Source organism: Kryptolebias marmoratus, linkage group LG19 (assembly GCF_001649575.2).
Source record: "Kryptolebias marmoratus isolate JLee-2015 linkage group LG19, ASM164957v2, whole genome shotgun sequence".
Lineage (NCBI taxonomy): Eukaryota > Metazoa > Chordata > Actinopteri > Cyprinodontiformes > Rivulidae > Kryptolebias > Kryptolebias marmoratus.
The window spans coordinates 13878086-13899107 of NC_051448.1; the positions used below are offsets into that span (position 1 = coordinate 13878086).

The window sequence follows — 21022 nt, forward strand, 5'->3', positions numbered from 1 at the left end:
AAGACGGAATTCTGAGATTAAAGTCAGAATACTTAGAATAAAAACAGAATTCTGGGATTAAAGATGGAATTCTGAGATTAAAGACGGAATTCTGAAACTGAAGACAGAATTTGAATTATTTCCCCCTCAAAATTCCGACTTTCACTTCAGAAACTCAAAGCTTTAATCCTAAAATTATGAGATTAACCTCAGAATTCTGACTTTTTTTCTTAGAATTCTGAGGATTATTATATATTTGTTTTTCTCACAGCGGCCCTAATCCTGTTTCCTTGCAGAGTAGATATTTTTTCCTCTCTAACCTGAGCTCATGTAGTCTTATGTACATTCTTGGACCTGTTGGTGTGGTTCACAGCCTGAAGGGTGACATCTGGACCATTTGCTGGCTGGAAAGTAAATAAATAAATAAATAAATGTGTTGGATTTATGGCGCGCTCTGCCGCCCGCTTTAGACGACTTACAACCGGTTTAAACTCAGAATCTCAGAGGTGAACATCCTCTGAGATCCATCCATCAAGCTGCCGGCGTTCGCCCTCCGGTTTCCATGGTGACGTTAACCGCAGCCCCATTAGGTCCTCACGCTCCGATGAGTCTAAAAGTAGAGCTGAGTGACACTGAAAGGGAAATGGGTTCAAGCTCGAGCCGAGCGTTCGCCAGAAATGATGGCTGTCTTCCCTCTCGCCAAATAAGGATTTGTTGCTGCAGACAGACATCCACCGTCCTCTCCGTCGTGTAAACACCAGCCGCCTTATCGGGACTCTTCGTCGTGACGGGAAGCAGAGTCCAACCCGCGGCGGCTTGGATGCGTTCAGGCTGAGGGACGAGGTCATCGTTTTAGGGGGAAACGGAGGAAAGTTTGCTTTTGAAAATTGACACTTCTGTGTTTCCGTACATACAGGAGTGAAGGTTCGTTTAAATTGGAGCACATTACTTTCAGTAAAGTCATACTTTTGTGCATTTAAAGAAGCACTTTAAAGCTACTCACTGCGATGTACGGAAGGTGAAGAGGGCCACGGTGAAAAAAAAAACAAACAAAAAAAACATTAATTGTGTCACTATGGCCCTTATCGCCTTCCATACTTTGCAGTGAGTACTTTTAAAGTGTATCTTTAAATGCAAAATTTTATTATGTCCTCCAACATTCATAAATGTCATGAAAACCAGTAAAAAAAATAAAATAATTTTCTCGTCTCAACAATAAAAGTGTCCTTAAATTTAAAACTTGCAAGCTGCCAACTACGTGTGTTTATCTACGGAAACTCTGGAAATGACTGAAAACGGATCAACAACGGCAACGTCCACAGAGATGACGTTGATCTTTCGGCACAAATTAACGTTCAGATTTGAGTAAAGAACGTGGACAAAAGTGCCTTTGTTGACATTGAGTGCGTACCTGCATTTCAGAACAACATGTCTGCAGAACTACTGGAGTGAACTCAAACTGCACCATTTGTGCTCAGGATTACACGGAGCACCTGTAATGAATTCATGATATTCTTTAAGGAATTTACCAGCATATTTATGATCCATGTTGCAATTAAAAAAATTTTTTTTTAACTAAAAACATTTGTTATACCCTGATAAGTTTTTTCATTCGCACCTTTAGATGCTTACTTTTAGTTGTCTTCTTTTTATCTTATTTCTGAACTCGTTGTTAGCGTTTCTAACAGCTGAAGTATTTTCATATGAAAGTTTGTGCACCTAATTCGATCGCCTGTGTAATTCTTTCCCACCTCTGCTGATAGGATCGTGTTTAATAAAGCGGAAATTACATTTACCAAAATGAAGAGCCAAACAGCCAGCTGTGCTCCAAATAATGAGCTCTTCGGCTCGAAGGCTGATAATTATATTCTGTTCTCTAATGATTGTGTTGTCAGTAATTCAGCCCTCTGTCGAACATCCTGGACTCCTTTCTGTAGAATCACAGCGCCACATGCTGTTCGTTCACGTGAACTGCAGTTCTGGTGGACTTTACCGAAGCACATCTTTCAGGTTTTGTGGTCTTTGTGAACTTAGGTGGAATTAAACGCTTGTACGGACATGAAAAATGACAGGCAAGTGATGTTCTAATAGTTCTTCAGTAGTACCTTGTTATCAATGTGACGTCGGTCACAGAGCACACAAGAAAAAGGGCAGAAGTCCTCGTCTGGGCTAGGCTAACGGTTAGCCGAATGGAGGCTTTCGGGTTTTAAATCAATTTTGATGACAAAGAGCTGTTTTCCATTGCTTTTAATAGGTTGAAGTTAAAAACGTTTACCTGAAATCTCTGCATACGGGACTGAGAGCATTTAGACCAAAGAAAACCACACAGTGACAAGAGGAGATAAAACATTTATACAATATACCGCTCTAACTTCCAGTTAGGAACATCTGATTATAAAATGGAAAACAAACATTGGGTGGGCAGATTGATATCTCTAGATAAAAGCTTTTTGCGTAAAATTACAGGCACGTTAAATGTGTTTACCCCCCCACCATATATTTGCATTTACACATCACAACATCAAGAACATTGAGTCACACACACCAGCCGGGTGGCCAAAGATTTTTTTTTGTTTTGTTTTGTTTTTTGTTTCCACCTGAGGAGGCGTGGAAACGTCACTGACTCGTGGCGGCGGCGAGGCGACCGGCCCATGAGCCGATCTTGTGCGTCATCTGTACCCCCCCCCCAACATTCAATTCATGGCCAAACACAGAAGATGGACTGGACTGAAAAAGCAGCAACGTGGATCTGTCTTGATCCACTTCTGTACATGTTTGACAAATTAAAGAAAATCAACAAACAAACAAAAAACAAACTTGAGAGCAAAACGCTACTGTTTGTAATCAGCTGGAATTTAATGATTAACGCGTCTCACGTAGAAAAAAACAAAACTCGCACAAATCATGAAAAGCCCAAAAATACACAGCTAAAATAAAAAGGTGACACTGAGTAAATTCACGCTTTAAACTAAAAGGTGTTTTAAAAAACGTTAGAGGTGAACCGGTTCATCAGATGGACGATAAATCAGGCCGATTTTTGCCTGTTTGTAAATCATTCGGATTGATCTTAGCGTTTTTATCCAGGTAAAAACAGGGATATCAGTGGGCAGCACAGCCCCAAACAAAGCTGACAGAATATTATTATGAATTTACTATTATTGATTACTAATTAAACGTGTTAATGGTCTGTATTCGACTGGGCTGCAGCTGATGGAGACTAGCTGGCGTGCAGCGTTATCGAGGGAGGCTCCAAAAGGTCAAGGAGGGGTTCTCGATTTCTTTGTTTAGTTGCTTGAATTTTTAACATGTAAATAAAAAAAAATATATAAATTTTCTCTCAAAATAGAGTTGTCATGTGGGTCTAACTTGTCTCAGTTTCGTTTCCAGAAATTCTCAATACTACAGCTGTGTTTAAACATGTGAGCGGGCGCTCAACGGGCCGACAAATCCACGCAAACGACATCTAAGAGCCGGCCCAAATCTGCCCGTCTACGTTTCAAAAGCGTACTCCGGCAGATTAAATCCTAAACATGAGTAATGTGCATGGCCTAGGATACAATTTTGCAAGTTGTGCACATTAACAGACTGTAAATAATAAAAATAATAAAATACTGACTTTACAACATGTAACTCGCTGGTCACAAACACTCAGAACTGAAACTAAAAATTTTCCAATTTTCCGTCAGTCGCAGCCCAGTGAGATACTCTCCTCCACACAATAACTGTCCCGATAAAATCGAGCAGATTGAAAGTGTAGTTTGTTTTTTTTAAACATTACAGATGTGAGCAGCAGGTTGTTGTTTTTCTGACTACTTTTCTGGAAACATCTGATTAAATTATGCAGGTTGTTTTACTTTTCCCCTCCCTTTTAATTAAAGATTTCGTAGCTTATATTGTAACGTATATTAAAAAAATAAACGGGCTAAAAACAAACAAAAATTGGTAGCATAAATTGGCTACAAGCTGTCCTGATTTAAAGAAATCGGCACCGGAATCGGCTGTCAAAAAAATCAATCGGTCAACCTCGAAAACACATACAGATGCTGAATGCCATTAAAAACGGATTGAACCTCTGAATCAACAGTACGCCACAAAAACGCTAAGAAGCTAAAAGGTGTGAGCAGCAGGTAAGTGCGATAAAGAGCGCTAATCGGTTGTATGATGGACGGCGAGGCTGGTTCTGAAGTTTCTGTGTGTGCTATAAATACACAAACTAAGTCCGAGCTTGTGCGCAGAGACCGACGAACACCTGTTAGTCAGGAAACCAAAGCACGTGGCAACAACTTCAACACTAAACCCGCCACTAAGCAACTTTATTATTCATATGCAGACAGTTTGAATCAAGCGTCCTTAAAAGCGGCGGACTTATTCGAAGCGCGGACACGTTGGTCAAAAAACGGAGACTCGGAGAAGTCCTCAAAGTCCACCAACTTCCTCAGGCTGGGACTTTTGGTTTTTGGTAGTTCGAGTTCGGGTCTCGTGTTACAATCAGTGTTGCATACTTACCAAAACTGAAGCTTGTGGTAAATAGAAAACTGGACCTTGTTATCTAAAAAAGTTCAGGAAAACACAGCAATACAAAAAAAAAAAAAAACAACACGAAAGAAAAGCCGAGAGTTATGTTGACGCTACCAGGAGAAGAGAGAAAATTCCAACCTTGTCACGTTCGTGTTCTCCGCTCGGGGCCGTTCAGACACCTGGAGCTACAAATCTGCAGACACCACGTTCCTCCCCTAATATCAAACATTTCAACGTTCCTTCGGATATGCAGAATGGCTTTTTAAGTCTTTGCTGTTGGGTTGTCCGGCAGGTATCACAGTCTCCTCCCCCCCCCTCCATCAGTCAGCACTTTGCTGTTGGCCCCAGGACAAGCCCGTCAAACCGCCTCAGTAAAGGGGTGGGGTGCGGCCCTCCCAGTACTTCTGATACGCCCGCTGGAACATATCCTTGCAGCGCAGCTTGGCGCCCAGCCGGGAGCAGATGAGGAACGAGCCGCCCATCTTGCGGTGCAGCGAGTACGTCTCCTCCGGGGGCGGGGTGAGCCGGTGTTTGAGCATCACCGGGATCAGGTTGTGGATCCGCTCGGTGGTGGACTGAGAGCTGAAGTCGAAGGTCTCCGTGGACGCGAAGGCCTCGCCGAGGATCATCACCGCGTCCACGTGGGCGTTCACCATCGCCTGGAAAGGGGCGGGAACACGGCAGCAGCCATGATAACCAGATTCCGAGAGATAGAAAACCGTCTTTATCCAGAAAAAGATCCATACCTTGGACTCATACCCTGAGAGGAACTTCATCTCGATGGACTTCTTCAGGACTCCCTCCCTGTTGCCCTCAGCAGCTGACCGGATTATCTGCAAACACACGTTACAGGTTTCACTTCTTTTACCTCCTTACCCAGGGTTCAGTTTGCAGGGACCAATCAGGAGGTTTGACGCTCATGTCAAGGAGCCAGGTGTTCATGTTATGGTCCGACACAGCAAGCGTTGCTGGACAGTAGCTTCCTGTTTCTGAGCAATAAATCCTCACGGAATGATGAAAAAGATGAGCCTGAGCCTGCTCTGCTGTCTGAGAGACCCTACCTCGACGTAGACATCGGTGAAACTCTGATCAAATCCTCTTGTGGCGCCAAAGTCCAACAGCGCCACCTAGAGGGCCAGAATCCCATTATTATGCATGTTTTTTTCCAGCAGCAGCTCCTCAGACATGGTGATTAGATGAATAAAGATGTAGAGGAACTCACCTTGTGTGTCTGCGGGTTGTAGAAGAAGTTGGACCAGTTTGGATCCGTCTGCATGTACCTGAACTCAAACAGCTCTCTGAGGCACAACAACAAGATGTTCTTGCAGATCTGAGAAAAAATAAAGAAAAAGAAAAGAAAAAAAACCATCATTTAATATAGATCTATCTTTGTATTGTGCTATTTTTGGTCTTGGTCATTGAAGGCGGGTCGACCAGACTAAGGTCGAGGAAGAAACGTATCGAGGCGAACCTCGTCCTTCAGCTCCTGCGACAGGTTCTCAGCCTTGTCCAGAGGAAATCCAGGAACGAGTTCGGTGGTGAGAACATGGCTGCCGGTCAGCTCCTCGATCACCTCTGGCACGTAGAAGAACGGGTCGTCCTTCAGCAGCTCCCTGAGGCAGGCGGAAACAGATTCATGAGTGGTGATGGAGCAGAACAAACCTCTTCTTCTTTTTTTAAAAAACATACCTGAACTTCTTGGCACACTGGGCTTCTCGGATGTAGTCGCACTCCAGAGCCAGCTCTTTCCTCATTACGTCGATCAGATGATCCGGGAAAAGACCTGCAGAGGAAGGAAAAAGGGAAAGCACGACACATTTTATCAACTGTAAATAAAAAAACCTGTAGGAAAGATCAAACATAAATAACTCGAACTTCTAAAAGCTGACTCAGCAGCTGCACTCACGAGCTGAAAATCTGTCCTTTTATACAAGAATATGACGTAATTAGTTACTGCCTGATGAAGAAAAGCAGAGAGAAGCTAAAAAGGAGAAAATTTAAGTAAAGTAAAGCAGCTGAGTGGTGTTCTGTTTGTATAAATGCCAGATTACTTTTATCACACTGACTGTCAACATGGCATAGCTGCAGTTCTGCTCTTTAACACTAGATGGCACCAAAAGAGAACCAACGCAGCCAACACAGCAGGGACGGAGCTAAAAGAAGTCACACAGGGAGTGCGAGATGGACAGTTTGTTTGTGTAGGAGCCATGTGGCCGAAGGCTCACCTTCAGGCAGGGCGTTGCTCATGTTCAGCACCGCCATCAAGTTGTTGACGTCGCTGTTGATGCTCTGAGCCACGCCGGGGTACTGAAGACAGGAAAAAAAAACCTCACGTGATGCTTTCAATTTTATCCCTTTATAATACTGCAAATAAATGATGGCAGCCTTTCAAACGGCTCGTGTTATCTGCAGGCCAACACCATCATGACTGGCGTGCTCTCTGTCATTTAGTAAGACTTTAAAAATAAATATTAGTACGACAATTAGATCATTTAAAAAGGAAAGGAACAAACAGAACCCTTTAGCTCAGATGTATCCATTTCCCTTATTTTTAAATCTGGTCAGTAAATAAAGCGATCTTTCCTCTTTCATGTAACAGTGTTTGTCATGATAACATGAATGCACTGTGCGTACACACACACACACTCCCCCCGACCTGTATTTTCATGGCCACCTCCCTGCCGTCCTTCATCCTGGCCAGGTGGACTTGGCCGATGGACGCTGCCGCAAACGGACGCTCCTCGAATGAGTCCAGCTTGTCCCTCCAGTTGGGGCCCAAGTCTTTGTTCAAAGCTTTCTGCACACGGAGAGAAGGAAGAGGGGGAAAAAAGAGGACTGTTTTCTATAAATCCTTATAATTGCAGCAATTTAAAAGTAGTACTAGGGCACCTAAAGTAAGAAAATTTTATATAATAACATAAAAGGCTGAAATAAGCATATAGTACCAAATGAAGATTTAATGCAGTATTTGTGCTTTAATGACCCTGAACGCATCACGGCTGAGTCCAAACAGTTGTAAATTATCTGCGATGCGACTAACGCTGCAGAGCTGGAAGTTAATTAGCTACTTCATGGTCGACATAAAACCAGAGTCTGGACGCTCCTGTGTTCTCAGGAGCCTCGTCCCGTATTGGCAGTATTGGAGCTCCGACTGGGACGCCGTTGAATGATTCTTGTTATTTCAGGTCTACGTAAAAACAAAGGAGTCTTACCGTCATCTGCTTGATGGGCATGAAGTCGGCACTCTGCCTGACTCGCTCGAAGATCTTGGCGAGCTGCGGGTTGATGAACGCATCGTCTGAAACGCACACGGACGGGAAAACCCGTCAGAACCATGGCTGAACAAAAAACGTCCAACAAACCTGACTCAAATACAGTGTTACAGAGAACCATCATCACTGAAATGAAAAAATAAAACTGTAAAATGACTCTAATAGAAACACAAAACAACTCTACTTGGCAGCTGCTAAGACTGGTTTTGGCTGACATTGTGAATGATGTAAACAATTATTAATAAAACCTTTATTAGCAGCTGTCGGGGTTAACAACGCTCTGGATGTGTGCTAAAGGCCATTCCTGCTGTGACAGATAACCGCCAGCAGGGGGCGATAACTCCTGCAGAGATTTTTATTCTCTGTGTTGCACTGAGATCAGCTCTGCTATTTACAGGGTGTGAGAGAGAAAAAAAAAAGAGAAAAGCTGTGGGTTTGCTTACGTCTCGCTCTAGAAAGCTGCAGGGCTCATCTTTACTCGTGAAACTTGCCTGTCACCACTTTATAAATAGCCGTCCCAGTTCTGATGGCGAGCGTTCACACGTGGATCACCGGTCTACGCCGGCGCTAAACCCTGACTGGAAACGGGACGGACTCCGTGTCCTCTTCTTTCCCACTACTTTGTTCGCTTTTTTCCCCCCACTTCTTGCGTGGCTTTACAGCGACATGTTTAGGGTAAGAAACATGAGCACTGGAGGAAAACAAGGTCGAGCCGAGGGGCAATGGTGATAAACAAAAATGCGATGATGTGTTTACCGCTGCCACCCGATCTGGGGTCACAACCTCGCTGCCTGGATGTTTACCGCTGCCAGCGAATCGCCTTTTATTAATCGCCCACCGCGGAAAGGTGAAGGAGGGCAATAACATCTGTCTGTTAGCAAAATATCTCGTGAACCACTGGAAGGACTTTAATTAAACCTTCAGGAAATAATCACTGGATGTACACCTTCAACTGATTAATGTTTGGAGCGAACCCAATTCAAGATGGCTGCCACAGCCAGCTGATCTTGGAAAACACAAAAATTGATATAATTCAGTCGGATTTACAGATATTTTGCTAAAATTTGTTTCAGTTGTAGCTGATAGTCATTCGGTAAACGTACTCCAGGTGCTACTCATTGCATGAAAAAGTCAGCATTAACCTTTGGAGCCAACTGCATTTGTCTGTTAGCAAAATATCTCATGAACCGCTGGACAGATCTCTTTTAAACTTTCAAGAAGAAATCACTGAATGAATATCGACAACTGATTAACTTTTCAAGTCAGTCCAATTCAAGATGGCTGCCGCAGCTAATCCACATTCAAAAACCCAAAAATGGCTTTAACGCTATCAGTTTTACAGATATCGAGCTAAAATTTCACGTGGTAGTAGCTGAGAGTCATCCGTCACAGATACTCTGAGTGTGTAAACCAGCACCGACCAACAGGTGAATGTCGGTGCAACAACTGTGACCGTCTGTCTCTAACAGCTACCATCAGTCCAACTTCAGGACAGCTTGTTTACAAAAAAGCTTTATACCAAAAAAAAAACAAAAAACCCTCGAACGCCAACATGGAGGAGCGCGCTCATCACTCACCCTGAATGCTGAGCATCTGCCCCAGTTTCAGCGCCGCTCCTCGGACTTTGCACAGAGTACTGACGATGCGCTCTGCGTTGGCCTCGGACAGGAAGGGGCTCGAGTCCAGAACCGCTTTCCTATTTTCACCTGAAGAAGCACCAAAAAATAAACAAATAAATTATTGGGTTTTAGGTCAGATAGAAAAGGCAGTTTGTTACTCGTCTCGTTGTCCAGAAGGACAGGCTGGACCTAAAACGATCAAACTGTCTGTCTCATGAAGCAGGGACGTTGTAGTAATCTGTAGTTGTTTTATTTGTTCTGTCTAATATTATTATTTGTATTATTTGTAGATTTGTAGTGATGCAGAGAAAACAAAGAATCTGGTGAAGTTTTGAAAAAAAAAAATTAAAAGTAGTTTTTTGTTACTGTCAAAACAAACAAACAAATAAGCGTACGCATCTGTAAAGCGTGAATTCCCCTCACACAACGATCCTGAATGTATGCGCCTAGAGTTGGACAGACACTGTTTTCACAAAGGTGCACCTGTGACTATGACCTTTGACCCTGTGACATTGAAATCAATGGGAATCATCTCCAACCCATGAGATGCCCAGCTGTGCAGTGTGACATCATTACCATACACGATTAGAGTTGGAGCACTGACGGGGTTTTCACAGAGTGGTCACCTGTAACCTTGCTCTTTGATCCCGTGACCTTGAAATCAATAGGGATCACCCTCGAACCATGACGTTACACGGTTGCAGAGCTGGAGCTCGGACAGGAAACTGTCCACAGGCAGAAGGACAGGGCCGTACCACAATACGATGGTAAATTGATCAAACCTCCTCCTTCTTCACCTCGGACTGTCCGAAGAGCCAATCAGAGCCTTCAGGGTGTGTGTCTGTGTGTATTTGTGTCAGTGGGCCTTCAGATAGTGTGTGTTTCAGTTCGTCTGAAGCCGGCCTTCGAGCTCATGAGTGTGTTCAGAGTCTTCTCGCTGGGATTAGAGCCCGAGTGAAGATAAACACCAACCAACAGACGCACGAATGAGACGGGTTTACGCCTCGGCACTGCGTCTCGGATTAGCCCGTGCTTTAGGATTAGCGGGCTATCGGAGCAAAGGAGTGGCGCTTCTGTTTAGAGGGCAGTTTGGCTGAAGAGGGTTAGGGCAAAGGATGTGTGTGTGTGTGTGTGTGAGAGACATGTCGTAACACACATGAAAAAACAGAGCCAGCAGAGCGGGAGGTTCCTCAAAAAAGAAGCGTACAGGAAGTTATTAAATGCTCCTACACTGAACCAAAACAAAACACTAACGGGCACAAGTTCACAGTTTAGGACTTATTTTCTTTATCAGAAAAGTAATTCTTACAGCAGTGATTTAAGAAGGCTGATCACGTGACTCAGGTGTGTGTTTGTGTGTTTACCTGCAGCCCCGTTGAGTCCGATGGTCTTCTTGGCGACTTCTGCAAGCGCTCCGATCCCCAAACCTACAGCTAGCCCTAAATCGGACACAAACACACCCATTACAGACTAGTTTAGTGCAGTCATCACACAGGGAAACACATTCATAGCTTCTGTAAAACTAGAAACATCCTTTCAGTTAATAAACTAATAAATAGGCACGCAGTGACCTTAATGCTGTCTCCATCTTAACCCTGGCAGATTATTTCACCATCACCTGGAGATATTTGTGTATAAATACGCTGATATGATGTCATCTGCTAAGTTTGTTTTAACGTCCTTAAAGATAAAAGTCGAATTCGTGTGGAACAAAACAGCAGATCAACTATTTAATCAACTAAAACTCCCATCTACAACTAACGGGTTTAATCTCGAGGATTATATCTGCAGATAATGAGAACAAAAACAGAGGGACTGTTTGTGAGTAAGTTCCTCTACGGAGAACCTCGACCTTGCGTAACCCTTGCGTTGCATAACCCCGTTAGTCGGCGGCCTCTGAGGCTCCGAGGCTGGCGGGCAGCGGTGGACGGAGGAACGAAGACGCGCCGCGCCGTCATGGATGATGGCTAACTTAGCATTTCTTTGTTAGAAATAACGTGACGCCGCTTTCAGGGGAGGTATAAAAACGGAGGCAGGAGGCAGTGAAGCCGGGCGCTGCAGCCTGAAGGCAGCTTTGCACCACGTGTGTTTTTTCAAGTCCAACCATTACAGTTCACGAGTCTTTCCACCCAAAACCTAATACCAGTCGAACCACCTCAGATGGACCTGCTGCACCTCAGCTGCAGCTCCTGGTAATCCCTGGCGTTTGGAACCAGTTGTGGCTAAATCCTGGATTTATGTGACGCTGCTCGAGGTTCGTTTTTGGTTTTCCTCCCTCGCGCTTCCAGCTCCGGCTCAGCTTCACGCCGTCGCATGTCCGAAATGAAGCTACAGGTTATGACTTCAGGAGCAGACGTGAGCGTTTGGCTGTGCCTGTGTGGATAAAAGCTTCGCAGAAGGCTAAGCACAAAAAACTTGGGAGATTAAAACTATTTTTCGTCTGAAACAAAATTCAATGCATTTACTCTGTACTTAGCAGGATTTGCAAAAGTAAGTTTGGCTTTTCCTAAATTTCTGAGCTCCGTCTTTTAATCCTTCCATTTTTCTTTCTGCTCAGTGAAATGAAACTCGTGTTGTCAGACATGCCAGAGCGAGGGTCTCAGCTCGCTGTCTTAGAGATGACTGAATCTGGTATTTTCACAGGATGCTCTGTGTTTTTACAGGAAGTCGGGCCTAAATAAAGCAACGCGCAGCCACCCTATTGCTCAACGCCATCCTGGCTGGGAAGTGATTCTGGGTGGGCAGCTGGACTTGGCGCTCAAGTCGTCCCGCACTTGGTCTGTGATCGTGACATTCTCGGACATGGAGATGCGTCACGGTTGTTACCGTCTGTCATAAACACGTTCCAGAACCAGTTCAACCAGGACCGGAGGGGGAGACAAAGTTCAGCCTGAGCTCCAGTGTCAGAGATCATGAGAACAAAGTGATAAAACTGAGGCAACAAATACTATTTTCCTCTCTGTTTGACAGAAATCCCACTGAATAACAAGACTATTGTTGTTCTGTTAAACTTACATGACCACAGCGTGTTCAGAGAGGCCGTCTTGGCGTTCAGAAGGTAATTTATTTACGAAACATCATGAAAGATTACAAGGTTAGACACCAACCCACTCATGTAATGATTGAGCTTGATACCATTTTATTTTATTTTCCCCACACAGTCCTAATTACTACAGCTCAAAGAGCATCTGCTGTTTCTTGCGTCGTTAAATATTTGCACCGACGTGAATTTGACAAATGTTTTGTCAACTCGAGTCGTTCATTCACCACGGGTCTTCGATGGAGCGCAGGTGGCAGACGTGAAGCTACGCTAATTCTGCAAGCCAAAGGGGTTTGTGATTCTTGAAAGCAGAGCGACTTGGCTTCTCTGAGATGACCCCGCCTCCTTTCAGGCAAAACAACCTCCCCGCCACATTGGCTGGCAGTGGTTAACAGGTAAGAGCGCAGTGTGCTCTGAAGCTTTTAAATGCCCCAAATTACAGCCTGTCAGGCAAGCAGTTACCTAATGTCGCTGTCGGTCAATGATCAGCGGTGTTATATTGAAAAACATTCAGAAATGAGGATCGAAGGTCATCAGGTTGGAGACAAACGACTCCCCCAGTCGCCTGATGTGTCACAAACTGAATCCCCAGAGATTATATTTCTCTCACTTGTCATGTCTTTCCTTTATCAAGTTGCTTTGTTTTGCTATTTTGTTTGTGAGTAATGAGTGGAGGGTACAGTAAACTAATTAAACTATTATCAGGCAGCCTTCTTCACGGTGGGTTAACCAGCAGCGGATTAAGCCTTTAAGTGTTTGTCCCTGCTTTAGACGAGGCGGGACTCAGGTGAGCCTGGGTGATAAGAGCACTCTGACGGTCTGTTCAAAACAGGATCTCCACATCATTAAACGTCACTCAGCTGCTCTGCTTGGGAGCTACAGCGATGAAGTGCAAAGCTGCCGCTGTGGGGGACTCAGAGTCTAATCGACATCTTTACAGCACAGGAGCTGCAGCTAAAGTCATATGCATTATAACTAATGTTGTCTCTATTCACAAGAGATGTTGTTTAGATCATGTATCAGATTACTGTTACAGCGGCACGTTTGCTAACTTTGCCGCCGGCGTACATGCAGACCTGCACACACAAACGTGACTTCAGGTTTAGTCAGAGAAACGGCCGATGAATCACCCGAGACTCAGACACGGTAACAAGAGTCGTGTTCCTGTACCTCCAAAGTTAGCCAGCCTGCTGAGCCGAGTCACGGGCACCTTCCTCTCTCTGGCTCTTTCGCTCAGCTGAGGGGGGGAAAAACAAACAAAGTGGCGACACCTTGAGGTCAAAACGTCTCGCCGTAAGGGGAGTGTCAACGTTTGCCTGGGAGCGGGATTTACCATCTGTTTGTGTGGCTTCATGTCCTCCCTCTTGCTCTGTCTGGTTTTCTCGATGTCCTCGGCTGTCAGGCCCCCCACCGAGGACTGGTCCTGATGGTAGCTCCTGAAGCGACTCACTGGGTGCTGACCGTTCACCTCCTGCAACACGTGTCGGCCCAGGCTGGGGCTGTAGAGGTGACGTCCAAGAAAAAGCCTGCCAAACGCAAAGCGCACGGGGCTTATCTTAACCACACACAAATAGCATTAAATGACCGCGGGCCGGGACTCATTTAGACTCCGTTTATACCTGGCGTCTTGGTGATACGACCTGGAGTGGCCGCTAAACTGTTTACTCGGATCTTTATATCCCTCGAACTCCGACTGTTTTCCGCCGACGTGGTTTGTCTCCGCCGGGGCGTCAGTGCCGCTTCCTGAGTGATCCGTCGCAAAGTCTTCTCCCCCCAACTCTGGCTCGGCGAACGGCGCTTCGTCCTGAGGGAAGTCAAACTCCGACTCTGGTGAGGCGGTTTGCTCTTGTCCAGACAGCTCCTAAGGAGGCAGATAAATGGACTTAGACAGGCGCTTTTATTAAACAGACACAAAATGCTGTATGAACCACAGCTCAGTCAGGACAATCAGCAGTTTGAAACGCTACAGAAAAAAAAAAAAGGGTCCACCTGTATTTTCGTCATGGCTGCAGACAGGCCTTGTTCTGCAGCTGTTTGGACACTTTCGACAGCAGCGCCGACTCCTGCAGCTCCTGGGTAACAAACACCACATTTAACTCATTTATTAAAAGTGCTATAATCTGGTATTCAGTGTAATTTATTGTCTTTCATTATGAGCCAAAAAGGCCTCATTAAAAACCGGTTTGTCTTTTTGCTTCAGCTCCTGGAGGGAAAATTCTCTGAGGGACATTTGGACTGAGCGAGAGTCGTCCACTGAGTAACAGGATGTTTGAAGCGTTGGCCTTGAAAGCTGAGCTCACACGCTGCATATTTTATGAGTCAACAACAACGTGTTAACGAGCGCAACACAAAAGTCGAGTTTCCACTCATCAGGGAAGCAATCTCCTGAACAAATCGGACACTCTTGACTACGTCGCACAACCATATTGCTAAAGTTCGCTAGCCTCGGTTGCTAATTAGCTGCACACAAGTGTATTAAAATCAAGAACGACGTTCAGCTCACGGTTGATTGCAGAACCAGAATAATGAAAAGTTGCAGTATGAAATGTTTTCGGCAGAAAACCGTTTGATATAATTTCTCCTTTTAGACGACGTAGCTTCACACAAATGTCACAGCGTTAGCACGTTAGCATCAACTTATAGAACCCACAGGGTGAGGACACTGCTGGATATTTGCCCTATGACTAATAAACTGTTAAAATAAAAAAATGCCATGACGAGTTTAAACATGAGCAGCGAGAAGAGTCCAGCTTGTTTACGTGTTCTCCCTGTGTGGGGTTTTCTCCAGGAACTCCCCAAAAACAAGCATGTAATGTTAAGTGGCGACTCGAAATCGAATGGATGTCGGACTTGTTTGTCTCTAGTCCTTGTGACGGACAGAGGACCTGTCCAGGGTGTCCCCCGCTTCTCGCACAGTGACCACTGGTAATTACACACCAGCTGCAAGTGACACTAAAAGTCAAATAAATGGATGAAAAACAAATCATTCCTAGTTTGTTTCTGCAATAAACTGTTAAAAAAGTAAAAGAACCTCAGAAACAACAAGCACTGAAAGTAAAAGTCCTCACTTTTGTCTTATAGGATCATCATTTTGTATCATAACTAAACTCTAATAGTCTTGCAACATATTTTAATCTAAAAGTAGTTTGCAAAGAATCTTAAAAACACACGATAAAGCGCGCTCCGTATCAGTTTAATAGGGAACATATTTTTCCCCTTCCTGCTGTCCTTGGGTCAAAATGACCCCCTGAGGCCTCAGTTTTAAGACTGAGACCTCAGGGGGACATTTTTGACCCAAGGACAGCAGGAGGGTTCTGTTTTATTTAAAGGGACAATCCCATGTTTTCAAAGTTCGATTGGCAACCGGAGTTATCGCAGCGCTTTGATTGAGGTGAAACTTTATGAGTTGCAGAAAACCTATTAACAGTCTTTATGTTGTTTGGATAAGTGGAAGGAAAGTTGTTATCGTGTACTTGCCTGTCCCGTTGCGCAAGGCGTTGCTCTGAGCCTCCACGACGGCCTGGCTCAGCTTCACCAAGCCTCTCATCAGCAGGATCATGTCGCTCGCCATGATGGGCTGAACGCAAGACAGACAATAGAGAAATTCAGGGTAAACATCGCCGCCGAGCGACTTTGTACGCACTTGAAACGAACGGCGCCAGCTCGAAACCAACCCGCCGACAGACAAGTCATCCAGACATGTTAAATGTGTCACAATGAGCCGCCAAACGATGAGAAAAGACAAACGAAACGAGAGAGAAATTAAACTTGAAGCACACAAACAACGCACAGCTGTCCCGACTTTAAATCTGTGCCTATAAATACCGATGACCTCTGGTGCGTTCTGTCCAGGCGTGGGCGCGCGCACACACAGAGAGAGGGAAAGACGAACCCCGTTCACGTAAGCCGTTCGAATAAGGGGGTCACAGACTGGATCTGGAAGCCTCCCTGGAAATGAAATGGGAGCAGTGCAGCAGAAAACGCTCCGGCTATTTCAGCCGCCACTGGTGCACGCGTTCGGCTCATGTTCAAGGTCTGCCGCCGCGTTTCGCTCCACCCCTCACCCCGTTTTTTTCCCCTTTCGTACGACTGACGGGAGCGTTTGCTTTCTATTAAACGATGAGCCAGCCATAAACGGGATGACATGAGGTTAGTTCGGGGCAAAACAAACAAAGAGCTGATATTTCTGAGTCTTATCTAAACAGCATTCCTGCTGACGGCGGTGGGTGTGACGATGCAGAGTCTCAGCAGTGTGCGAGTGTGTGTGTAAACACTTCACACACTCGGGCCGATTCAGTAAATAGGTCATCTTCCTCCTTCAAGCCTTCCTTCTACGGCAGGCTGTTGTACCATATAATAAAAGCAACCACCTTCGAGTCAAAATGACATTCTTACAACTCAGCTGACATAAAAAGAAATTTCTAAAACATTACAACTTGTTCTATTTAAAAGCTAAGTTTAGGATATGTAAACTTGAACATACATTGAATGAATATGTAAAGCAGAGCCTTCAGTAGATGCCATAAATATCACTTTTCAGAGGTTTTTTGGTCTCATTAAAGTGAAGGATCTTTGGTTTGTTGTGTCAATAAGTGCAAAATAATGTGAATCATATCAACCGGAAGCAGTTTTTGCTCTTTATGCATCTCGTGCACAACCCCAGCAGATAACTGAACTGTGAGTTTCTTCTGGTGAGAATTATATTTCGGATACTCTCCAAAAGTTATTTATAAATCGGAGGAACGGTTGTTGATTTCTGAAGCTGGGAGCCCAACGCACGCGACTTGGAAAAGTGACATTTTTCTGAGGTCCACGGCTGGAACACCTTTTTTTTTTTACATTTACCCAAATTAAATTATGAATATTTACTCTTAAAGGGGCTTCCCTAATAGAATATATAATAACTTGACCTGCCATAAACTCTGCTCTGCTCACGTTGGCCTGAAAACCAAAGGAGAGTGGGTACTTTATGATTTACAGTCCCAAAGCACATCAAATAAATTATTAACTCAGCATCTTTTATCTTATCTTCATATTAAACTGTAACTGGTGAATTTGGACGGGCTATGAGCGCGTTATTAGTTGGACCTTTGATCACTCTGAAGCAGTGATGGTTGTTGTTTTCTCTTATAGTTGTGGGGTTTAATTTGTTGAAGGAGAAATGTGTGTTTTAAAAGGCAGAATATACAAAGAGGAAAGCAAAAAATACATAAAATAATTAGTTCCTGACTTAAAAAAAACATGCACTCTGTACTCCTACAAAAACTCTCAAGTAACTACTGTATGGGCTTACTTTTTGTGTAAAATATTAGGTTTTATTGTAAAATATTACCTGCACAAAATGTAAAACTACAATACATAATTCCTTATTTTATCATAAGTATTTTGCACATTTAATCCCAAGTGTAATCACTTTATTAACAGTTTAAAAAAAAGAGAAAAAAAGAAAAACAAAAGTCCATTTTTGGCTGTTTGTTACCAAATATAGTGAATTTACCAGTTTTCTATTTATCTCTTTGGACTTGAAGCCTATATGAAGACGGAGACAAACGTTTTTCTGCAAGTAGGAGAAAAAGAAAACACTCTATTAATGCACAATGATGAACTACACACACACTAAACCCCCAGCTGCTGGCTGCCTCACACACTGATTTGGAAACAGCCGTACGTTGTTAGTCACTGTCTGAAAGTACACGCTCGCTGACGGCAAACCACCACCGCCTTTGAAGACTGATCCTGAGCCAAAAGTGGAAAAAGGTTTGGAGTTACGGTGCGGCGGTGGCGAGCCGACACAGCAGTGTCATCTCCGCAACTTACTGGAGAGACGTGACCACATTTCCCGCCAGACCACCACATAGGACGGTCAGTCTATCGTCATATGTGAGCTAATCTAAAGCAGGAAATGGGACGAAATAACAAACTTAAAATGACTACAAACAAATCAGAGGAAGAAACAAGTACTGTGACATGCTGTAGGAGTACATTTCCTATCCTTAGACGAGGAACACGCCCTCATTATAACAACAATAATTGATGTAATTTTAGTATTCAGCCACCTTGACTGGACATAAACAGGAAACTTGTCTCAGAATAATTTAAAAACATTTTTAGCTGAATTGCAACCAGTTAAAATGTTATAAAATAAAAACATGCCACTAAATACGACATTTAGGAGCACACCTCTGGCAGTGGGAAATAAATCTATACATAAAAACGGGGCTATTCACTTAAATTACTTTACTTTACTTAAATTACTTTAAAGCCAGCAGCTTATTGTTATCACATGCATTTAATTCAGACTTAAAATCTAGTTTTATTTCAGGTGAGCTCACTGGCAGGCCTTACCATAGATCATCTATATAGCAGAATCACCACTCTGATGGAAATATGTCATTTCAGGTTTTTACAATAATTCTCTCATAGGTGGGCCGGACTGAGCTCAACTACAGGCCATATGTGGCCCCCAGGCCACTAGTTGAACAGCCCTGAGACAGAAAAAAATCCAAATTTATAAAACTGTGCAGGTTAAATGACATGTTTTATTACTCTATATTTACTCAAGCGATCATTTTAAACATTCTGCGCACTTTTTTTTACACTAAGTTTAGCGCAGAAATACTTTAATGTCATTAAAACCAACAAGAGCCCGCAGCTCGGAGCTAACACAGCCGCCATATGTGAGGGGACGTCCGCGCGCTGACCGCTCGGGCTCCCCGTCGAGGTTACAGCCGCGGATGAAGAAGGCTGTAAACGGATAAAATGTGTCGTAAAGTGCCGCAAAGCTCGCTTTACTGTGACCGCGTCCCGAACGGCTCACCAGCAGCTCGCGCGCGGGGCTCTCTCCGCTGGTTCCAACGGCTCGTTCAGAGGTCGAGGCGCCGCGGCCGAGTCGAGCTGGAAAACGAACCCCGAATCAGCCGCAAGGCAGCCAGAAGATCTGCGGCCGAACTGTCAGTAGCTGGGGGCCGTTTGCAGGCGGTCCTCCTCGCTCTTCTCTCGCTGCTGCAGCGTTTAATCCAGCTCGCCTGCACGAGGTCAAACCCTATTTACCAACTTGGTCGCGCGAGGAGGCAGAGCCGTCGGTTGACGCAGCCTGTAAGGCGCGCGCCGACTCTCAGGGGTTAACGAACATGAATAAAACACTTACCTCGAACTTCAGCTTCCCGTCCCCTCACTTTTTAGCTTCGGAGTCATTAAACTTCCCCCTTCGCCATCTAAACAGACTAATCTATGCAGGGCAGTCTGTTTTTTTCTTCTTCTTTATATTTTTCTATTTTTTTTTAGTGAGGTGTCGGTCTCGACCGAGCTGGCTCGGTTTGACAGCTCGTTCACTGAACTACTGGAGTCGGTGTTGTACCGAAAATCACACCCCGTTGACTTCTTGTTTTCGGTTCCCTGAAGGACACAGACATCTACAAATATTTTTGTAAAATGTTTATTTTTTGCACGTTTGTTGAACTGTTTTTATTATACTTTTTTGGGTGTCTGTTCTGTCCCCTTTAATGCTCCAACCTTGCGAAGTTTCCCTACTGAGAGACTAAAAAAAGTAAATTGTTTCCTATTTTATTGGTTGTTTTTTTCTTTATATGGCAATGTAAGTTGCAAGGAATAAATGCAAAAACATGACCTAAACAATAGCTAAAAATAGTTTTCAGTGAAGAATCGTTCTGTGAACTGAACCAAAAGATTCGAATCTCTGAAATGAGTTGGAATTCCCATCAGTTTTTTTCCTTTCCTCGCGCACGCCTTCGCTCTGCTCTGATTGGCTGTTGAGGAGACCTGCCTCCCTTTTCACAAGAAAAACAAACTGCCCATCAACATCAGCAAGCTGGTTGTTTTTAACCACGCAGCAGGAAAAACAAAAAAGTCTGCTGGCCTTAAAAAAATAAAAAAAAAACCTTCAGAGGACGCATGAGGACAAAACACTGTGTCAGCACCTGGGGAAATGAAAGAAAAGGAAAGAAAACAACGAGAAGCAGAATAACAAGTACCTTCAATGTCCGACATGAGCTTCATGTCTGTGCTGCCACCTGGTGGTGGAGAGCTGACGGTGCAGCCCTGTTTCTGCAGCTTATCTGAGCAAAGATAAGGGCGGAGAAAACAAACATTATGTTCCTTACCGTTTCTGGCTGTATAAACAAACATACGAGTCAAAATTGAGTGCTTTAAGAAGAAAATATATTTCAAAGTTAAATGTGATTATCTTCATTTGTGAATTCTCTCTCAAAAAACTAAAACAAACAAAGACAGAAACTAACCTTTAAAACCAGAAATGATTTTTTTTTTAAAGCGTGTAAAGCCATATCAGGGAACAGCACAGGGTAACGAGTCACTTCATAAAACAGCCCACAGGTACTTTGTAAGTATCCTTGTAAGTACGTACTCCTATAAGTACCTGTATTCATCTTGTATGCACTTGTGTAAATACCTGGCATGTCACTTTGTAAATACCATGGATGTACCCCCAAAAGTACCCTTTATATACTCCAGAAGTACCCTGTAAGTACTCTGTCACTACCCTGTAAGTACCCCATAAATACCCTGCATGTACTCCCCTAAGTACCTTATAAGTACCTTGTCATTACCCATTAAGT

General features: G+C 44.0%; 1 protein-coding gene across 3 annotated transcripts; it reads right to left on the minus strand.

Moving 5' to 3' along the window:
- Window positions 1-2308: 2308 nt before the first annotated feature.
- Window positions 2309-19725, minus strand: coq8aa (coenzyme Q8A, genome duplicate a). Of its 3 annotated transcripts, XM_017409198.3 has the most exons (18): window positions 19576-19725; window positions 19246-19453; window positions 15906-16005; window positions 14418-14500; window positions 14048-14289; window positions 13762-13954; window positions 13599-13665; window positions 10753-10827; window positions 9347-9475; window positions 7710-7795; window positions 7154-7294; window positions 6723-6804; window positions 6187-6280; window positions 5969-6110; window positions 5720-5827; window positions 5559-5624; window positions 5244-5330; window positions 2309-5156 (listed from the first exon to the last, which is right to left on the minus strand). In XM_017409198.3, exons 3-18 carry the CDS (start codon window positions 15997-15999, stop codon window positions 4866-4868), a joined length of 1980 nt encoding a protein of 659 aa, XP_017264687.1. In that variant the 5' UTR covers window positions 16000-16005; window positions 19246-19453; window positions 19576-19725; the 3' UTR covers window positions 2309-4865. The 3 variants fall into 3 exon arrangements, with proteins under 3 accessions (XP_017264687.1, XP_017264686.1, XP_017264689.1); XM_017409197.3 differs by lacking the exon at window positions 19246-19453 and having other exon boundaries at window positions 19576-19722; XM_017409200.3 differs by lacking the exons at window positions 19246-19453; window positions 19576-19725 and adding an exon at window positions 16103-16261.
- Between the last annotated feature and the right edge of the window lie 1297 nt (window positions 19726-21022).

Coding starts and splice junctions, on each gene's coding strand:
- coq8aa (XM_017409198.3), bottom strand. CDS start 15,999: ATGGCGAGCGACATGATCCTGCTGATGAGAGGCTTGGTGAAGCTGAGC. Junction 6,281..6,722: donor GAGCAACGCCCTGCCTGAAG/GTGAGCCTTCGG, acceptor CTTCCTCTGCAG/GTCTTTTCCCGGATCATCTG. Junction 5,828..5,968: donor CGCAGGAGCTGAAGGACGAG/GTTCGCCTCGAT, acceptor ATTTTTTCTCAG/ATCTGCAAGAACATCTTGTT.